Below are 20,134 nucleotides of genomic sequence, written 5' to 3'. Positions count from 1 at the left end.
GATTTGATGGAGAAGCCAAAGCTTTACTGACAAGCAAAAGCTCAAAGAACTCAACACCACCAAACCATCTTTAAAACAAATGCAAATTGAGATAGTACCATTGAAACATATACATTATCATATATAAAATAGATAGCCAATGGGAATTTGGTGTATGAGGCATGGAGCTCAGATCTGATGCTTTGTGATAACCTGGAGCAATGGAATGGGGTAGGAGGTGGGAGGAAATTCAAGAGGATGGGGGCATAAGTATGCATCTGTGCGTGCTAAGTCGCTTCAGTTGTGTCTGACTCTTCGTTACCCTATGGACTATAGCCTGCCAGCTTCTTCTGTCCTCTTCCTGACCCAGGGATCGAACCTACATCTCCTGTGGCTCCTGCTTTGCAGGCAGGTTCTTTACCACTGAGCCACCTGGGAAGCCTGGACATATGTATGCTTATGGCTGATTCATGTTGATGTATGGCAGAAACCAACACAATATTGTGAAATAATTTTCCTCCAATTAAAAATAAATCATAAAAAGAAATGCTAAAGGAAGTTATCTTGGTGGAAAAGAAAAGGCTATAACTAGAAACAAAAATTACAAAATGGGAAAGCTCACCTGTAAAGGACTGTCAAGAGAGAAAAAGGTTTTTTGTACATGAAGAAGATAGTTTCGAAGAAGTCTGTGTTTATAGGAATCTCAAACTTGTCTTTGAAGATGGGTTGAGTGTTGTGTATTTACAAACTCAAGGCTGGTAACTTGCACATAGCAAAAGCTAAAAGGAGGGACTTGTGGGCATTTGAAGGGACTGTGAGTGCAGACTCTGCCTACAAGGAGATGCTGGATAGAGGCTGCTCCATGTTTTTGTAGGACCATATGAGTGATTTTCTTTTCCCCTTTAAAAGAATTTTAAAAAGTTTTTTTTTTTTTTTTTGAAACCATGCTTTCCCCTCTTATCTGGTCTCAAGAATAAAACATATGATCTGGTACTGTAATTCCTGTGACTTCATATTTATAATATCATGTGCCCTGGTGAGATTTATGTGCCCTTGTCTTCCAGCACAACCACAAAACCAGGAAGCGGGAAAGCACTGTGAGACTCTGTTATACACGGAGCCCTGAGGGGGAGGGCTGAACGTGGCCTGCAGAGTGATGGGGAGGGAACTCAGCTACTGAGACACCGAGCTGATTACCCGCTCCTGGGATGGTTCCTGGCTCTGTTTAACCTGGCTTCCCTCTTTTTTCCCAAAGCTCAAAGCCTTTTCTACACCAGGAAGACAGAACTCATATGCTCCCCATATATCTTCTCTTATGTGCTCTGGGCTTTGGTTTTCCTCTGTAAGAGTGGGCTGAGCCTTTGTGGAAGGAGAACAGGGGGTGGGGGCATCCTGTATCTTCCTCTATAAGAAATGAAGTGAAAAGGAAGCAAAGGTGAGACAAGGTGCGGTGTAAATTGACATCCTAATGACAAATAGCCTACACGCTGTCTTTACTGGACCCCGTCTTCCTGTTGGAGCAATAGAGAAAAAATGTGTCTTGAATTGTCACACAGAAAAACAGTTTTTTCTGATTGCTCCACTAAGTGTGTCCTTTCTCTATATCCGAAAACATGTAAAAGTAGCCATGGGAATGATCAAGCAGATTTGTGCTGTTACATTCCAGGGATTTCACTTGATGGGCACAGATTTTAAAAACTTCCCAACATGGTCAGGCATGAGTACATGTGACTCTGTGGAGCAGACCAGGTTTGGCCATGAAATGCCTGTGCCAGTCTAACAGAGTCAAACTTCATTGTTTTATTTTCTGTAAAGTCCTGTGACATCACAGTATTTCAGGATAGATAGTTAATCAGTGTGGGTTTCTGCTTATCTGGGGCCTCCCCAGGTGGGCGTGTCCAAACCATCAGGTTGATTGATAGCAGGTAGGGTTACCTTGCCAACCCCTCTGACGCCAATGAATGTTTTGTCTCCTGTCTCCATTAGGCGGGGCAAGAAGCACAGCATCATCCTAAGGACACAGCTGTCTGTGAGGGTCCATGCCTGCATCGGTGAGTGACATCTGCAGAAGGGGGTGCTTGCCATCTGCCCTCGGTGATTACACTTGTGAGAATTGATGCCACTTCTGGGAATAAAATGCAGTATTCACTCTTATGCTCTCTATGCTTGGGTTAGCCCCTAGCACAGATGGTTAGAGTTTTTAGGGAAGCAGTTTCTGGCAGTTGTTTTTGAAAGTTACCTCTTTCATTCTGGCTTTCTTTGCTGTTTGGCTGGTGAGTAGAGCTGGAGGTAAGATGGATTGTTGATGAGGTTCTTTTTGTCAGTGTGGGGAGAGATGAGGTTCTTCGTGGGGCTGTGCCAGGGTGAACCTCCAGCCAGCTGAAGTGACTTTCATGTGCCTCTTGGTGACTCCCTACAGCCCCCTGGCCTGTGGTCTCAGGCGATTGAAAGGGAAATCTAAAGTCAGTATAGGACGGGCCACACGTGGATGCACAGCAGTTGATGTTGTGCAGATTATTTGTGGTTCAGATGGCCTGCCTGTGGTCACATAAGAAACCTCACTGGCGCCCATTCCTGCAGCCATTGATTTTCCCGGACCCACTGGTTTCTCCACTGTACACGTGGGCTGAATGGCAATGAGAGCAGTAATTTATGTTAAGCAGACAGACTCCACGGGAAGGTTTCCTCCTGGCACTGGTCCAAGTTGAGGCAAGTACGTAACATAAAAAGAAAAAGAGAGGACCTAAATTTTGCCTTATGCATAGAAGTTTCCACATCTGAGTCAGTTTGCATTTATTTAATACGTGTCATGGTCTTAAGTCAGGCCTCTAATTAGGAGAGCACCGGTCATCCTGCCAAGACCCAGTCTACACCTGGAGAGTGGCGTGCATGGGGGCAGTGGAAAGAACCATTTCCAGTCCCTCCTCCTCCTCCCTGCTTTCTTGTTGGAGACCCAGGGATGGGGTTAGGGAGCAGCTGATGTGGAGGGGAATCTGGGTAATTCTGTTTCATTTGCGGTTAAGTGGGTGAGGCTGTGAGTGTCTTGAGGAACAACCTTTGTCTGACCCTGTGGTTGATGAGTAATTGTGCAGCTGACACAAAAACCTAAGGAGCTGGAGGGTCAGTGTGTCGGGAGGGTTCGTGATCATGTTGGAAATGAAGTGAGAGAAATCTGTGGGCTCTTCAGCACTGACCCTGCTTTTCAACTGCCTGTAGCACTGAGTGACCTTAAAATATGCACAGGCACTTGATTGTATTTAATCATTTACTTCCTTGATTACCTGCTTTATAGTTTCTCCAATTATTTTATGTGTGTAAATCATGTCTACCTGTAGAAAAGTCTTGTGATCTATGACTTTGGATAAACTCCCTTCTGATCCTTGTCCTGAATCTAGAACAAAGCCAGGTGCATACAGTGTGCTGAATGCAACAAATACTGAATGCTGGGTGAAATATAGCAGATATCCAGTCAAATTTGGGACATGAGTATGAATTGGTATTTCCCAGGAAGAGTAAGGCACCGGAAAGCAGATTTACATTACAACAGGCTAGATCAAAGTTCTAATGGGCTAACTTGTCTTAAGAAAATTCACTTATTTGCAGTATACCCTTAAAATATTTCAAATACAGGATTTTTCTAGCTAGCTGACTTCCATATTACTGACTCACTGCGTTAACTGATGTATTGTTCCATAGTCCCGGGTGATACATGTAATCATACGTCTCATCCCCATGGCAACTGAACCCCAGCAGCCAGGCCAGCCCAGCCTGCTGTCTTCCCAGACAGCCAGGTCTTCCTGCTCAGAGGGTAGAACTGGGTGCTGACAGGGTCAGTGTGTTTGTTCCCAAACCTGCTGGTGCCAGTTGTACTTGCTATTAGAATTAGGTAATTAAATGGGACTTGAACACTTTATAAACTGATTAAGTATGAGTATACAAAGTCACTGCTTTGAGTATGTTGAAAATGATTCAAAATTCCTTACTATAAAAGCATTTCTTGTCAATGTGAGTGGGTTGTGATAAGCATAAAAGGTGTAATGTTATAAAAATCCAGAAGGATTTTGGTCTTTGTAAGCATCTTCAGTACTTGCTTCACTTCAAAGACACCGAGATTGGGCATCAGAGACTGTATTATGTGAGTGGCTAATGAAAGAAAGTCCATGGGGAGTCCCACTGGACTTTTATTCAAAGAAAGGTCATGGCCCTAAATGATGGGCAGGTGCATCTCCTGAGCAGTGTGCCTGGCAACCAACTGTGTCTCATCCCAGAGAAACTGACAGTCAGTCACCATGGCTGCAAGTTAAGAGTCTTAAGGTGCCATATGTGTCATTTTTAAAAGACTTTATGCTTTAATCGCTTTTCACCATTATATTACTTCAGGCCTGAGTATATTAAATGAGAAGATTTGACTGTGTGAATTACCATCAAAACCCAAGAAGGCAAAGTTTCTTCTTTGTATTAAAAAACGCTCTTTGTCCTTCTGTGTACTATTATTGACAAGATCTGAAATAGATTTAATAGCGCAATACTAAGTATTACCCTTTGGTTTATGTCTATACAAAGGAATGAACGCATCCTGTGTGTGGTGTACCAGCTGCCATTGTGACACAATTTTTCCCTTTCCAAATGGAAATATTAGGTGAGATTTCTTTGGGATTAAAAAAAGACAACCAAACCTGAAACAATCTTAAGTTGAAATGGCAAAGGGAAACATGACAGAGGGAAAAAAGCCTTTTTCACATCAGTTAGTTGAATCCCTGTTCTTTTTCAAGATCACTTCTTCTCTTCCCCATCTAAAAAATGGTTGAATGATTACAGGCATGGGACACTGGCTGCTGTCAGTCTAGCACCATATGCAGCTCCCCCAAAAACTTCCCTTCCCACCGCACGATTGGACTGGAAGGATCCAGGATCCCTGTAGGCTGCTGCTGCTGCTACTGCTAAGTCGCTTCAGTCGTGTCTGACTCTGTGTGACCCCATAGACGGCAGCCCATGAGGCTCCCCCGTCCCTGGGATTCTCCAGGCAAGAACACTGGAGTGGGTTGCCATTTCCTTCCCCTGTAGGCTAGTGGGCTTAAAATGCTGTCAAGTGAATTTCTCCAAAGTCGTGTTTTCTTCACCCCAATTCTCTTCTCCTTCACCTCTGTTTTCACTAAGTGTAGGTATGTTTAGAATCCAGGACTGCTTGTTGATGAATTGGAGGTAACATGCCTTTGGAATTCTCCAGTGTTAACGTTGGAACTCTGTACCCGTTGGGATGAGAGTGGATTGGAGCCTTCACGATTAGCAACCGAGCAAACCTCATGAGAAATGAAAGCCACGGGGCACTGCTGTGATGGTCCCAGCTAGCAGCTGAGACAGGGGTCTTTGCTGATAGCACGGCAGGAAGCTGGAATGAGTTTTTGATACATAGAGAGGCCCCATGCTCTTTGTACCTCTGGACTCCTCTCCGCTGTATGACTTTGCACATTTTTAGTATGACCGCTTGATGTAACATAAAGTAGCAAACACCGTATGCCTTTGCCTTCTTCTAGTTTCAGTCTCTCAAAAAGATAGTGGTCAAATTATGGAGATGAACTTAACAGATACAGAGTTAAAAAAATATATATATATATGACAGGCATGTGAAGTCTGCATTTAATGAGGTTAGTTAGAGAAAAAAACTTTTCTGGTCCCAGCAAGTGATCCTATTGCCAGAAGCCAGAAAAATGTTCAGAGAGCCAACTGGCTCTGATGACTAAATCTCATCATGAAGAGAAAAGGAGTGGAAGAATTGTGGGGGAAGGAATGGAATTGAGAGTTAAAAAAAAGTAAGGTTTGAAGTCATTAGGATCCTAAAGTTAATATCTGCAAGTCTTCTATGGGCTGTCTTTGGAGGCATTGTGTTTGACTTCAAACCTCTGTGCTTCAGTTTTGTGAAGCAAACCCTGTCTTCTCATCAAGCAAGTAAAGCCTGTTGACTGATTCTCTGGGACCCATTAGGCTGACACTTTCAAGTATCCAGCTAGAGTTAAAAGGATGAACAATTGGCTGAAGATTTCAAAGTGCCATTTATGCTTGCAGTCGGGAGGAACAACCCATGTGAAGGGTCTTTAGACCTTTTAGAGCATGTTTCCCCAAACCTCTGAGATGACAAAGGCTGCCCATAAGAGAGAGGTGAGGTCGGCAGAAGCTGGCAAGGTGGCAGAAGTGATTAAGCTCTCCATGAGCTTAGTTTCATCTCTCACTAAAGGTCAAATCACAAGGATAAAGCCAATTTACTTATTTGTTTATTTTGGCTGTACTGGGTATTCATTGTTGCATGGACTTTGTCTCTAGTTGTGGTGATTGGTTGCTTCTCGTTGCAGAGCATGGGCTCTGCAGCACAGGCTCATTTGTTGTGGAGCACAGGCTTAGTTGCTCCCTGGATCTTCCCAGACCAGGGATCAAACCTGTGTCTCCTGCATTGGCAGGTGAATTCTTTACCACTGAGCCACCAGGGAAGCCCACAAGGACACAAAAACAATGTAAGGAAAGGCTGTTCCATCGGCTGATGCAGAAGAGTAATTTTTCAGCAACTGAAACATCAGTTTCAAAATGTTTTTCAAAATGTTTGTAGAGTGTTTTCCTCTCAGGAGCTGTACTGTGCAGCTGTGTGCTTTGTGTTACTCTCTTACAGCAGAGAGCTAAATGAGAGTGGAGCGTTTCTTCAAGAAGAACCTTCTAGAGCAAAAGAGGCTGCAGCAATTCAGCTCATGTGCCAATAGATGGAGAGGTGGTGGTTCCCTGGGGCACGGTATTGAGAAGGATCCTGAGGCTGAGTGCAGTCTTCTGGGAGGGATCCTCTCAATGCCGGCTTTCACTGGTGGTGATGGAGGTGGTGTGTGAGTGTGTGATGTGGGGCTCTTGGTGAGGTGTAGACTTGGTCCAGCGTCTGAACCCCCTCTGGGTACAGTGTAGAGGGCCCATGGCTTCCTGTGCAGAGAGTGGGGATGGAGCTGTGACCCATGAGCGCGGCCACCACCAACTCCTCCCTTTCTCAGGTTCTTTTTTCTCATGCCTGTTAGTGTGAGCATGGCTCCTCCTTCCTTTCCCGCCTTGCTGGGTGTTCTGACTGTCTTTTCCTCGTTTGCTCAGTGTGAGCTGGTTTTGTGTGGCTGAGCCCAGCTGGCCCAGCAGGGGGCTCCGTCCCCGCCAGCCACTGAATAGCACCCGTGTGGTGCTTCTATATTTGCTAATAAAGATGAGGAGCTGCTGGCACCATGGACAGTGAGACCCTCGGCCTGTGCAGTGATGCACCTTAGCTTGGAGGACCAGTCTGTCTAGGTGCCAGGGTGGGGAACCACATGGGTGCTTCCAGTTCTCTGTTGTCTGCGGTGGCAGGCCTCCCACTGTCTCCTGTCTATCTGTAGAAACAGAGTAAAAATGACTGTTTTCTGACCAGGAGACAGCCCCAGAGTCATTCTTTCTCCCCTTGGACCCCTTGCCCTTCTTTCTCGGACTTCAGCCCTTGGACCCGGGCTTCTTACTGACTCTGTCCTGCATCCCATAGGAGGCAAGTTCTATCCTTGTGCTGCCTCTGCAGAGTTAGGTCCCAGGTGGGGTTCCCTCTTGCTCTGTCTGTGAAAGGCACAAGGGTCGAGCTCACAGTGTCTTGAACACACTCTTCCCTAGTGGGTTTAGGTACAGTGGGTCACGTTTCCTGTTTTCTGTTCTTTGATGGCGGGACCTGGTGATTCTCCATGAACCCCGGAGCCCATTCCTATTCCTGTTATCTTTCTGTGGAGCCCGAGTGGCTGGCTGCGGCCTCGGCACAAGAGGGCTTGGCTTTGAAATCCTGACTCTTTCTTTGCAGAAGGAGATGTCCAGTGACTGTTCTGTGTTTTTTGTTTTAGACTTCCTCCCTTTTACAATAAGTCTGTGACCCATTTTCGCCCAGAGTTCTGCTCTCTAGGTAAAGACAAGCTCTTTGGGTTAATCAGATTAAACACTTCTTATCATCTGTTTCCTATTAATCTGTCTCAGCTCCCAGATGACAGACCTCACGAAATGTCCATGTGTCTAGAAGGCCATTGGGTCTGGGCTGGGGAAGATAGACCTATTGACTCTCTTCACTCTCTCTGGCGGCTGCTTGCCTCTAAGATGCCTTATGGTCAAACAGTGATCAACAGATATGCGCTCCCCCCCACCCAAAAATAAAAAAGGAAGAAGGGATATGAGAAGGAGGGGAAACATACCACCAGGTTATCAAACAACATATCTGTCATAAATACTATAGACTTAGAGGAGCTAGGTCAGCAAGGATTTGTTGCCCAAAATTAAAATAACAACAAGAGATTAAAGAATTGCTTTACTATCTTCAGACACATAAGTAAACATAAATGTGGGGGCAAATAAAGAAAAGGAGACACAAACCTATGAGAGAACGCAAGAACCTTCCAGATGCAGCTGGAAACTCAGGTCAGCTACGGAAATTAAGAGGCATCCAGAGAGGAAATATGGTTGTGGGCAAATGTGAATTGAAGCCCAGGCAAGAAAAGCAGATGTATCAGGGTCTCTTATGGCAGCTGTTTCATCTTTGTGCTCTCTACTGCCCTCCCAAGACTTTTCCTTTTTTAAATGATTAATTCATTGTCTCTGTAGAACTGTGTTACCTTTCCTCTCTAAGGATCTCTGGATGTTGGATGATGGAATTTGAATATTGCCTTGGAACTGTTACCTTGAGTTTGTTTGTCTTGTCCTAGTGAAATTCTTCCCTGGTGGTTCAGAGGAAAGAATCTGCCTGCAAGACCGGAGTCCTGGGTTCAGTCCCTGGGTCGGGAAGATCCCCTGGAGGAGGACATGGCAACCCACTCCAGTATTCTTGCCTAGAGAATCCCCATGGACAGAGGAGCCTGGCAGGCTGCAGTCCATGGGGTCGCAAAAGAGTCGGACACAACTGAGTGACTAAGCACAGTACAGTGGAATTCTAGCCAGTGGCAATAAAAAATTGACACTGAAGAATGTAGTCGTATTGGTGGAGACACCTGTAGCAGATGTTACAAGACAAGTTCAAACCACATGCTGGCAGTTAGACTCCAAAGTTGCTGTCTAGTAGAACCTTTCTTCTATCTGGAAAACAACTCCTGGTAAGGAAATCGCTGTGCTTTTGATTGCTTCAAGACTGGTCTTTCTATAACTGCTTTCCACTCCCAGGTCTGACCTGATGGTGGAGTGTAATGCAAGTTCTAGTTCCTGGTTCTCTGCACCAGTGTCTGTCCCCACGAAGAGACAACCTCATTTTTATCATGGATCAATAAGACTGTATGTCAGAAAACAAACGCTTTGTCTCCAATTTCTAGAGACATTGATATCCAGAGGACTTAGGAGCTGAAAAGGATGGATGGCTTGCAAAGGTCCTGCTGCGTGGGGATTCTCCAAGGATTGGGTGAACACTTGTGTTCTTTTCAGGTCTTGCTGAGAGACTTGAAGACAACAGATTTCTAGGGAAGGGGATTCTTTGGGCATTTTACTGATTTCTGTTGTGTTAGAAATACAAAATGGGAGGTATTTTAACTTGTAAAGAAAGCACTTGCAAAACATTAGTAGTTTGGCAAAATATGTAGCCAGTTTAAGCTTTAATTTGAAGGAAAAAAAAGAGGTTGGAGGAAATGTTATAAGTGCTGTTGGTCTCAAATTCACATAATAAGAGTAGTAGTGACGGAATAGCTTGCTCCTTGGGAAAAAAAAAAAAAAGCTGTGACAAACCTAGACAGCATATTAAGAAGCAAAGATGTTACTTTGCTGACAAAGGTCTGTCTAGTACAAGGTATGGTTTTTTCCAGTAGTCATGTATGGATGTAAGAGTTGGCTCATAAAGAAAGCTGAGTGCCAAAGAATTGATGCTTTTGAACTGTGGTGTTGGAGAAGACTCTTTGAGAGTCCCTTGGACTGCAAGGAGATCCAACCAGTCAATCCTAAAAGGAATCAGTCCTGAATATTCATTGGAAGGACTGATGCTGAAGCTGAAACTTCAATACTTCGGCCACCTGAGGCAAAGAACTAACTCACTGGAAAAGACCCTGGTGCTGGGAAAGATTAAAGGCAGGAGGAGAAGGGGATAACAGAGGATGAGCTGGTTGGACAACATCACCGATTCGATGGACATGAGTTTGAGCAAGCTCCAGGAGTTGATGATGGACAGGGAATCCTGGCATGCTGCAGTCCATGGAGTTGCAAAGTCAGACATGACTGAGCGACTGAATTGAACTGAGCAGAGGAGAAAATGGAAAAAGCTCATATAATTAAAATCTTGTTATCATCACTGAAAATAACAGCTTCTGTTGTTAATTATACCCAGAGGTGACATGCTTTATCTGTATCCTAGTAACTGGACTGTGATGGTGTGGGCAGGAAGGAGTCCACTTTATAAGAATGTGGGCAGTCTTTGTGGGAGGAGGTGTGATGTTAGGTGTGCATTCAACACTTCAGTCACTTCCTAGTCTTTAAAAAAGGCTCCACTTTGGATTCAGTGGTGAACTTAGTAACAATTTTAAAATTAGATAATGTAGCTACAAGTATTTCAAAAGTTGTGAAATATTACAAAGAAGATTAGTTTGAGAAGAACTCTAATACATTGGAGCTTGTTTCTTGTTCAGTCGCCCAGTCATGTCCGACTCTTTGTGACTCCATGGACTGCAGCATGCCAGGCCTTTTCCTATCACCATCTCCTGAAGTTTGCCCAAGTTCATGTCCATTGCTTTGGTGATGCCATCCAGCCATCTCATCCTCTGATGCCCTCTTCTCCTTCTGCCCTCAGTCTTTCCCAGCATCAGGGACTTTTCCAGTGAGTTGGCTGTTTGGATCAGATGACCAAAATACTGGAGCTTCAGCTTTAGCATCATTCCTTCCAATGAGTATTCACGGCTGGATTTCTCTCAAGATTGACTGGTTTGATCTTGCGGTCCAGGGATTCTCAGGAGTCTTCTCCAGCACCATAGTTTTCATCAGTTCTTTGGAACTTATTTACCTCGGCCATTTAAAAAAGGCCATTTGAACCATGTTCACTGAATGACACTTTTGCAATATTTCTCTTCTCACTCATGTTTCATGGACCCTCTCTACCCTTCCTGAGCCTTGGGAGGGGCTGAGAAAAGTGGACATTTTCTCAAGACCACATGCCTGGGATGGGGAGGGAATAAGTCTTGACGCTCTCCATTCCCTGACTGGGGGTCTTTGCCCTGGCCTGATACTTCTCTTTTTAGGCTATTTTATGTAACCTCCAGGCTTCCCTGGTGGCTCAGTGGTAAAGGAGACCCAGGTTCTATCCCCTGGGTCGGGAAGATCCCCTGGAGAAGGAAATGGCAACCCACTCCAGTATTCTTGTCTGGAGAATCCCAGGGCCAGAGGAACCTGGCGGGCTGCAGTCCATGGGGTCACAAAGAGTCAGACATGACTGAGCAACTAAATAACGACACCAGTACAGTCTAGCTCATTTTACATGTGACTGCAGACTGATGCAAGCCTTCTGGTTTAAAAAGTCTGAGAAGTGCTGCTGAAATATCTAATATAACACTTTTCCCAAATGAAATTTTGCCAGATTTCAGAAGATGGTCTTCCAGCTGAGTTCCCCCAAGTGTGGTTCACAGATTGCCTTAGGGGAAAGCAAACAGCCGAGATAAATGGATTTCACCCTTCAAGAGCTGACCATGTTTAGTAATGTAGTTACGATCCTTTCTTCTGGGTTGAGCTGCCAACTCCTTTAGATGGAACTGGAGCTTCTGGGTCCCTTCCTGGCTCCATCCTGACCATTGGACATGTGGCCCCTCATTTTGGGCTTCGAGTTAGGAAGTACCTGGGAATGATTGCCTCTGGCTTTAGGAGCTATCCAGAAGGAACAGCAGGGTTCTAGGCAGGAAGCTGTTGAGTCCTCCTGCTCCTGGCTTGGAGATTTGGTTCATATCTGAGGAGATCTATGATGTAGGGGTTCCGTGCCAGGTAGCCACTAGCTGTTGAAGCTAGCTCCTTGAAGGTGGACTGTTTTGTATCCAGCCTATAAAACAAAGCAGACCTAACCTTATTTGTTGAGTAAATAAAGCCTCTTGTGATATTGTGGTTTCTATTAAGAATGTGTATTTGGTCTTCATCCTCTTTCTGGCACAGAACTCCTAAAACCCTTGGGATTTCCTAAGCGGTAAGAGCAACAGATATTTTTTGTTATATTAACATGGTGACTTTTGTACCCCACCTAGGGATGGTTGGCTCACAGGAGCCAACCATGTGATTGTGTGTATGTTAGCTGCTTAGTCGTGTCCAACTCTTTGCAACCCCATAGACTATAACCTGCCAGGCGCCTCTGTCCATGGAGTTCTCCAGGCAAGAATACTGGAGTGGATAGCTATTCCCTTCTCCAGGGGATCTTCCCAACCCGGGAGATCAGGGTTCCAAGTTGATTGAACCCAGGTCTCCTGCATTGCAGGGAGATTCTTTACTGTCTAAGCCACCAGGGAATCCCCACCATGTGATTAGAGGTTTGGAACTTTCCAATTTACCCCCTGACCTTCAGGGAGATGAGAAGGGCTAGATAGAGGTTGGATGAATCACCAATGGGCAATGATTTAATCAGTTATGACCCTGTAATGAAGCCTCTATTAAAAACCCCTAAAGTATAGGTTTCAGAGAACCTCTGGGTTGGTGAACACACAGGGATTCATGGAGAGTGGCATCTGGAGAGGGCATGGAAGATCCTCGCTCTTGCCCTTGACTTTGCCTGCTGCATTTCTTCCACGTGGCTGTTCCTGATGTACAGCCTTCTATAATGAACTGGTGACCTAGTCAGTAAAATGTTTCTCTCAAGTTCTGTGGGCCGCTCTAACAAATTAATCAAGCCCAAGGAGGGGTTCATTGGAACCTCTGATCTGTTGCTGGTTGATCAGAAGCATGGGCAACAACTTGGGATTGGCTTCTGAAGTGCAGTGGGGGCCTTCTTGTGGGATGACTTATGGAACAACTACTGCACCATCTAGATAGTTTCAGCATCGAGGTGAATGGTAGAACACCCAGCTGGTGGGCTGAGGATGGCTTGTTGGTGTGGGGAAGCCTAGACAGACACACAGACACACATGCACACACACACACACACAGAGACACACAGACAGACACAGACACACACACTGGAATTGGGTCGAGGAACTCAAAAGAACCACTGAAAAGGTTGTAGAACTGACATGTATTTAAGTTTAATTCACTTACTTTCAGAATTGAATTTCTTAGGTATTTTCTCAGAAAGAAGAATAAAAGGCAGTAAACAGAACGTGGAAGGAAGTAGAAAGTAACAAAGCTGTGCAAGTGGGTAGAGTATCCTTTAAAGAGTGTTTCCAGGAGGACTTTCAGTTCTGGAGGTCTCGTGTAAAGCTGGAAGTGCATAGCCTCTGGTTTCTTGTGGCCTGGTTGCCAGGCAGAGCAATGTGAGTGGGGTCTGGGGGCCACTGTCTGCCCCCACCCTGGGTGGTTCTGGGTCCCCCATGGAGCTGTGACCTTTAAATCTGCATCCTGAGGTTGGAGGTAAGATAGTGGTGATTTGTGCTAACACCCTGACAGAAGACTGCTCTTTGGAACAGAGCCTGGGTCACTTCCTTTGGGGAAGAGGGTGAGATGCTCTTTGCCCCAATGTAACAAATTGATGACAGACCACTGAAAAACTCACAAGAAGATGGTGAAGCATCATGAAGGGTGATCGTGGATCTTCCTGGGGCTGGTGATGGAATGTGCCCCGGTGGAGATGCTGATTCTGATTGTTCCGAGCGGGGATGGCCAAGGCCTGGTGGTTGACCTGTGCAGGCAACATACGATGACTTGAGAGCCTTCTAGCCCCACTGTCGCCTCTTCTTTGGAAGGATCCTTCCTGGGTGGGCACAATGTGTGCTCTGGATGTCACCTAGGGATGTATGGATGGATGGATGGATGGATAGAAGGGGCACAGGGATTTAGGTCTGAAGATTTTGTCTGAAAGCAGAGTCAGAGTCATTATGAATCACACTGCTCTCCCTGCCACGCGCCTTAGTCCAGGGGAGGAGGACCAACACTGGCTTCGCCTGGGGCGTTTTGGGGGTGGATGCTGCATGTGAGTCATCCCCAGGCCCCATCAGCCGCTGTATTGAGCACCTGCTCCGTGCAGGGTGCTTAACACAGGTTATTCCATTTATCCTCCTGACACATTCATTATCTTTACAGAAGAAGAAAGCGAGATTCAGAGAGGTTTGCTCGCTCACCCAGGGACAGAGAGCTGAATCGCAGAGCTGATTCACATCCGTATCTGTCAACTGTTAACTGGAAAAGTCCTGTTGTGTTACTTTTTACAAAGCTTTCCTTTTATACAAGCAGAAAGGGAAATTTCCACTGCATTTCCTTCCCACCAGACACTGGGCAAAGTACTATGTACTTTAGTCCTCACAACAGCCCCTGAGGGGAGGGGATTACTATTCCCATTTAACAGAGGAGAAGCCTGAGGCACTTGTGGTCTGCTTGCTTGGCTGAGGTCTCGAGGGGAGTATGTGACAGAGCTGAGATACTCATGTGGGTCTTCCTGACTCCAGGGCCTGTACTTGCACTGGCTGGCCTTTATCAGTGATTACCATGCTCCAGGCATCTGCTGGGAGAAGGCAATGGCACCCCACTCCAGTACTCTTGCCTGGAAAATCCCATGGATGGAGGAGCCTGGTAGGCTACAGTCCATGGGGTCGCAAAGAGTCGGACACGACTGAGCGACTTCACTTTCACTTTTCACTTTCATGCATTGGAGAAGGAAATGGCAACCCACTCCAGTGTTCTTGTCTGGAGAATCCCAGGGACGAGGGAGCCTGGTGGGCTGCGGTCTATGGGGTCGCACAGTTTATATTGGGTATTGATTTATGGGCTCAAAGAACAGGTGTGTGCTTTAGAATCAGGCAAATTGGGGTTTAAATGCAGCCCTGAATCTTTGTGTCCATGAGCAAGTTACTCAACCCTTTTAGGTCTGTCTGCTTATATATGACAGTGAGGACAAGGGGGTCCTGATGCCTCGCTGCTGGTACTAATGTAGATACTCGTGGAGATGGTGTCTGTACAGATCCAAGCGCGGTTCCTGGCATGTGTTACTTGGGGCAAATGGTGAATATCATTGTCGTTGTGATAAAGTTGGTATTTTGTTGCTTTACAGCTTGTTAGAGCACAATTGAAATGTGATTATCCAGTTCTGTAAAGTGTCTGATTTATTCATAGGTAGAAGTGACTTGTATGAAATCCATGTCCTCTCTCCAATTCTTGAAGGACCTTATCCAGAACTGAATCTCAGGATTGTATGAGATGATTAACTGCAACAATAAACTGTAGAACTTATTTAAATATGAATGCAGCTAATACCCAACTAATCTGGTCTGGAAGCAATAGTTAGAACGGGACATGGAACAACAAACTGGTTCAAAATTAGCAAAGGAGAATGTCAAGGCTGAATATTGTCACTTTGCTTATTTAACTTCTGTGCAGAGTGCATCATGCAAAATGCCAGGCTGGATGAAGCACAAGCTTGAATCAAGATTGCCGGGAGAAATATCAATAACCTCAGATATGCAGATGACACCACCCTTATGGCAGAAAGTGAAGAGGAACTAAAGAGCCTCTTGATGAAAGTAAAAGGGGAGAGTGAAAACATTGGCTTAAAACTCAACATTCAAAAAACGAAGATCATGGCTTCCAGTCCCATCACTTCATGGCAAATAGATGGGGAAACAATGGAAATGGAGACTTTCTTTTTTTGGGCTCCAAAATCACTGCAGATCGTGACTGTAGCCATGAAATTAAAAGACACTTGCTCCTTAGAAGAAAAGCTCTGACCAACCTAGACAGCATAATAAAAAGCAGACACATCACTTCGACGACAAAGGTCTGTCTAGTCGAAAGCTATGGTTTTTCTGGTAGTCATGTATGGGTGTAAGAGTTGGACCATAAAGAAAGCTGAGTGCTGAAAAATTGGTGCTTATGAACTGTGGTGTTGGAGAAGACTCTTGAGAGTTCCTTGGACTGCAAGGAGATCCATCCAGTCCATCCTAAAGGAAATTCGTCTTGAATGTTTATTGGAAGGACTGATGCTGGAGCTGAAACTCCAATACTTTGGCCACTTGATGCGAAGAACTGATTTATTGGAAAAGACCCTGATGCTGGGAAAGATTGAAGGCGGGAGGAGAAGGGGTCGACAGAGGATGAGATGGTTGGATGGCATCGCCAACTCAATGGACATGAGTTTGCGCAAACTCCGGGAGTCGGTGATGGACAGGGGGAGTTGGCGTGCTGCAGTCCGTGGGGTCTCTAAGAGTTGAACACAACTGAGTGACTGAACTGGACTGAATGTATTTACAGTATGTTTTACATGCTGCCCTTTGCTGATTGGTAGACGGATTTGAAACTATCCGTCAGTAAATTTCTGTTAACATTCTCTTTGGTATTACACAGCGGATCTGGTCACCCCAAGACCAGAAGGGCCATTCTGAGTCCCTGGTTTCTGTTTAGCTAGTGACATTTGGGTCATTTTTGTGGTTCTCTTCTTTTCAGTTATCCTGCTTTTGATACATTTTGGAATGTTCCAGTTTTGGAAAGCGTTGAACAACATGTTTACTGAACAACTCTCATCTTCACTAAAATGAAGTGGGTTTTCTGTTAGTGAAGGCAGCCTCTCTCCCTGATCCTTTGTGTTCCAAGATTGTGTTCTCTAGAAAGGACTGCTGAAATGGAGGATAATGCTTCTCAGAAATCAGATAAGACAAGTGTATGAAAAGGAATAAAAACACTGAGTGCTAGTTACTTTGTATCATAATTTTAGGGTTGAAAAATTATACTCTGAGCTCTGTAAAAGTAGTAAAAAAAATTCCAAGTTGATATTTACAAAATGCTCAAATAGATGAGCTGTTCCAGTGGTACCTAAAAGTACAATCAATATGTTTATTTACAACAGCTATGCTACTGTTCAGTTGCTCGGTCGTGTCCAAATCTGTGATCCCATGGACTGCAGCATGCCAGGCTTCCCTCTCCTTTACCGTCTCCTGGAGTTTGCTGCCCTCTTCTCCTTTTGCCTTCAATCTTTCCCAGCATCAGGGTCTTTTCCAATGAGCTGGCCCTTTGCATCAGGTGGCCAAAGTATTGGAGCTTCAGCATCAGTCCTTCCAATGAATATTCAGGACTGATTTCAGCAACTATACTAATGATGGTAAACTCCCCACACATACAACAGTAACATTGTCAGTTGACTTAGTATCCTAGAGATTTAAAAAAATGACTTGTTTGGCCCAGGGTACCTTAGAAAGCTGCCCCATGATGTCATGCTCTGGCCCTCTGGCCCCTCATCAGATTGCCTGGATATGGGGCTTGGGTGCTGGAATTGGTGAGAGTGAGGTGGGTGGCTAAGGATGGGTGGACCAGGTCCTATCCCCTTCACCCGGCACTGGCTCCGAGGACTCCAAGGCCACCAGGAGGAAGCAGAGCAGAGTGCCATGCAGTGCTTTGCACTTCATCAGAAAGCCATAAAAACAATTACCAGCCTATTATGGACTCTGAAAAGGAGCTCGCAAAGCTGCCTGGCTAGCAACTGCCAAGGCGTGTGAGTCACTGATGTAATTTGCTGTAGATCTTTTTTTTCTTTCATGGAAGGTAGTGAAATCTTGAAGAGGAGTGTGTCCATTGAGATGGCCTCCCAAAATGCCTGGAACAGCTCAGGCCAGGCAATTTGAGGTCAGCATGCTGGTTTGTACCCACTGCAGATATCCGATGGTGGGACCCAAGTGCAGCTTAGCCTTGGGGTCCTACTGGCAGCCCTGCCTTTCTTTGGCTCTCCTCCAGGGTTTGGGATTCAGTCCTTTCCACGGTCTGACTTGAGGCCCTGTCTTTGTCAGGATTCTCTGGCGGCTCCACGGTGTGGCTTCTGGCTTGGGGGACTTGCGGAATTTGGGGTTCTCACTTATGGGCTGACCTGGGCCTTGTGAGGAGGACTTGTGTTGTCACCTTCAAAGGAGGTTGTGTCTAGAATCCAAGATTATATATTTAAAACATGCCAGTTTTTATTTCATAGAATCCTCCTCTGGCATCTCTTAATTTTCCTTAAACAAATGGCTTAGAAGACAAAATAAGAAAAAAAAAAATCAGAGGTCATGGAGAGGGCCTGCCCAGGTCTGGGGACCCAGACTGTAGTTGAGGGTATTGGTCCCTCTTTAGGGGTGTCCTAATTGAGGAGAACTGGTGGACCAGGGTGGAGCTATGGGAGGCAGGATTCTGATTCTGGTACCAGCATCGTCAGGCAGCCAGACCCAGGACATGGCACCGACTTCTCAAAAAATGGAGACCCTTGTGTTTCCCTTCAGAGCTGCTGAAAGGACGGGTGAGCCAGGAGTCTGTCTTCGGTCAAAAACCTGACATCTGGCAGCCCTGTGGGATTTCCATGAGCAGGAGCTTTGTTGCTGCTACCGTTAAGATTCAGCTGTAACTTACGAGTAGGCGTGAAAATATGCTATCATTTATATTCCTGCAATGTGAGAGATATCCAGCTTTCCTCCTGACTTAGAAAATAACTCATCAACGTGTATGGAATGCCTCCTGGGTGTCACCACCATATCAAGTACTGTAAAGGAAATGAGTAGGCACAGAGTAAATGTAGTACAAATATGAAGCAATTTTTATCAAAGTATAGTTGATTTACAACTTTGTGTTAGTTTCTGGTGTATAGCAAAGCGATTCATGTATATATGTGTATGTATGTGTATGTATGGATACATATATACACTGTTTCAGTTGCTTTTCCATTATAGTTTGTTATAAGATATTGAATATCGTTCCCTCTTCTATACAGTAGGACCTTGTTGTTTATCTGTTTTGTATATAATAGTTTATATCTGCTAATCAAAAACTTCCAATGTATCCCTCACCCTCTTCCCCTTTGGTAACCGTAAATTTGTTTTCTAAGTCTGTGAGTGTTTTTGTTTTGAAAATAAGTTCATTTATATCATTTTTGGATTCCACAACATAAGTGATATCATACGGTGTTTGTCTTTCTCTGTCTGACTTTGCTTAGTATGATAATCTCTGCTGCTGCTGCTGCTAAGTCGCTTCAGTCGTGTCCGACTCCGTGCAACCCCATAGACGTCAGCCCACCAGGCTGCCCCGTCCCTGGGATTCTCCAGGCAAGAACACTGGAGTGGGTTGCCATTTCCTTCTCCAATGCATGAAAGTGAAAAAATAAAGTGAAATTGCTCAGTTGTGTCTGACTCCTAGCGACCCCATGGACTGCAGCCCACCAGGCCCCTCCGTCCATTGGATTTTCCAGGCAAGAGTACTGGAGTGGGGTGCCATTGCCTTCTCCAATGATAATCTCTAGGCTCATCCATATTGCTACAAAGGGCATTATTTTATTCTTTTTTACGGCTGAGGGATATTCATATATATATATTTATACCACATCTTCTTTATTCATCTGTTGATGGACATTTAGGTTGCTTCCATGTCTTGGCTGTTGTAAATAGTGCTCCTATGAACATTGAGGTGCATGTATCGTTTTGAATTAGTTTTCATCTTTTCCAGATATACGCCCAGTAGTGGGATTGCTGGGTCATATGGTAGCTCAGTTTTTAGTTTTTTAAGGAATCTCCATACTGTTCTCCATTATGGCTGGATCAATTTACGTTCCCACTAACAATGTTAGGAGGGTTCCCTTTTCTCCATACCCTCTCTGGCATTTGTTATTTGAAGACTTTTTGTGACGACCATTCTGACTGGCATATGGTCATACCTCATGGTAGTTTTGATTTGTACTTCTCTAGTGCTTAGCAGTGTTAAGCATCTTTTCATGTCCCTGCTGGCCATCTCTATGTCTTGAAGATTTGTCCGTTTAGGTCTTCTGCCCATTTTTTTTTTTTTTTTTTCTGTCTATATTTTGATTGGGTTTTGTTGTTGTTGTTTGAGTTGAATGAGCTGTTTGTATATTTTGGAAATAAAGCCCTTGGTCACCTCATTTGCAAATATTTTCTCCCAGTCTGTATGTTATCTTTTCCTTTTCTTTATGGTTTCCTTTGCTGTGCAAAATCTTATAAGTTTAGTTAGGTCCCATTCGTTTATTTTTGTTTTTATTTCTGTTGTCTTAGGAGACTGATGTAAGGAAACATTGGTAGTACTTAGAGAATGT

The 20,134-nt window shown here is 44.8% G+C and overlaps 1 protein-coding gene across 1 annotated transcript in view; it reads left to right on the top strand.

The window, feature by feature from the left end:
• FHOD3 (formin homology 2 domain containing 3) overlaps positions 1-20,134 on the top strand; it is a 469,739-nt gene that overhangs the window by 19,631 nt on the left and 429,974 nt on the right. The window contains exon 3 of the mRNA XM_010849782.1: positions 1,966-2,030. Coding sequence (XP_010848084.1) covers positions 1,966-2,030 — 65 coding nt within the window. The remainder of the gene's footprint in view (positions 1-1,965; positions 2,031-20,134) is intronic.

Source organism: Bison bison, unplaced genomic scaffold (assembly GCF_000754665.1).
Source record: "Bison bison bison isolate TAMUID 2011002044 unplaced genomic scaffold, Bison_UMD1.0 scf7180017864286, whole genome shotgun sequence".
In the NCBI taxonomy this organism is placed as follows: domain Eukaryota; kingdom Metazoa; phylum Chordata; class Mammalia; order Artiodactyla; family Bovidae; genus Bison; species Bison bison.
Note: the sequence above shows the minus strand (reverse complement) of the source record. Positions and strands in the feature narration are given on the sequence as shown.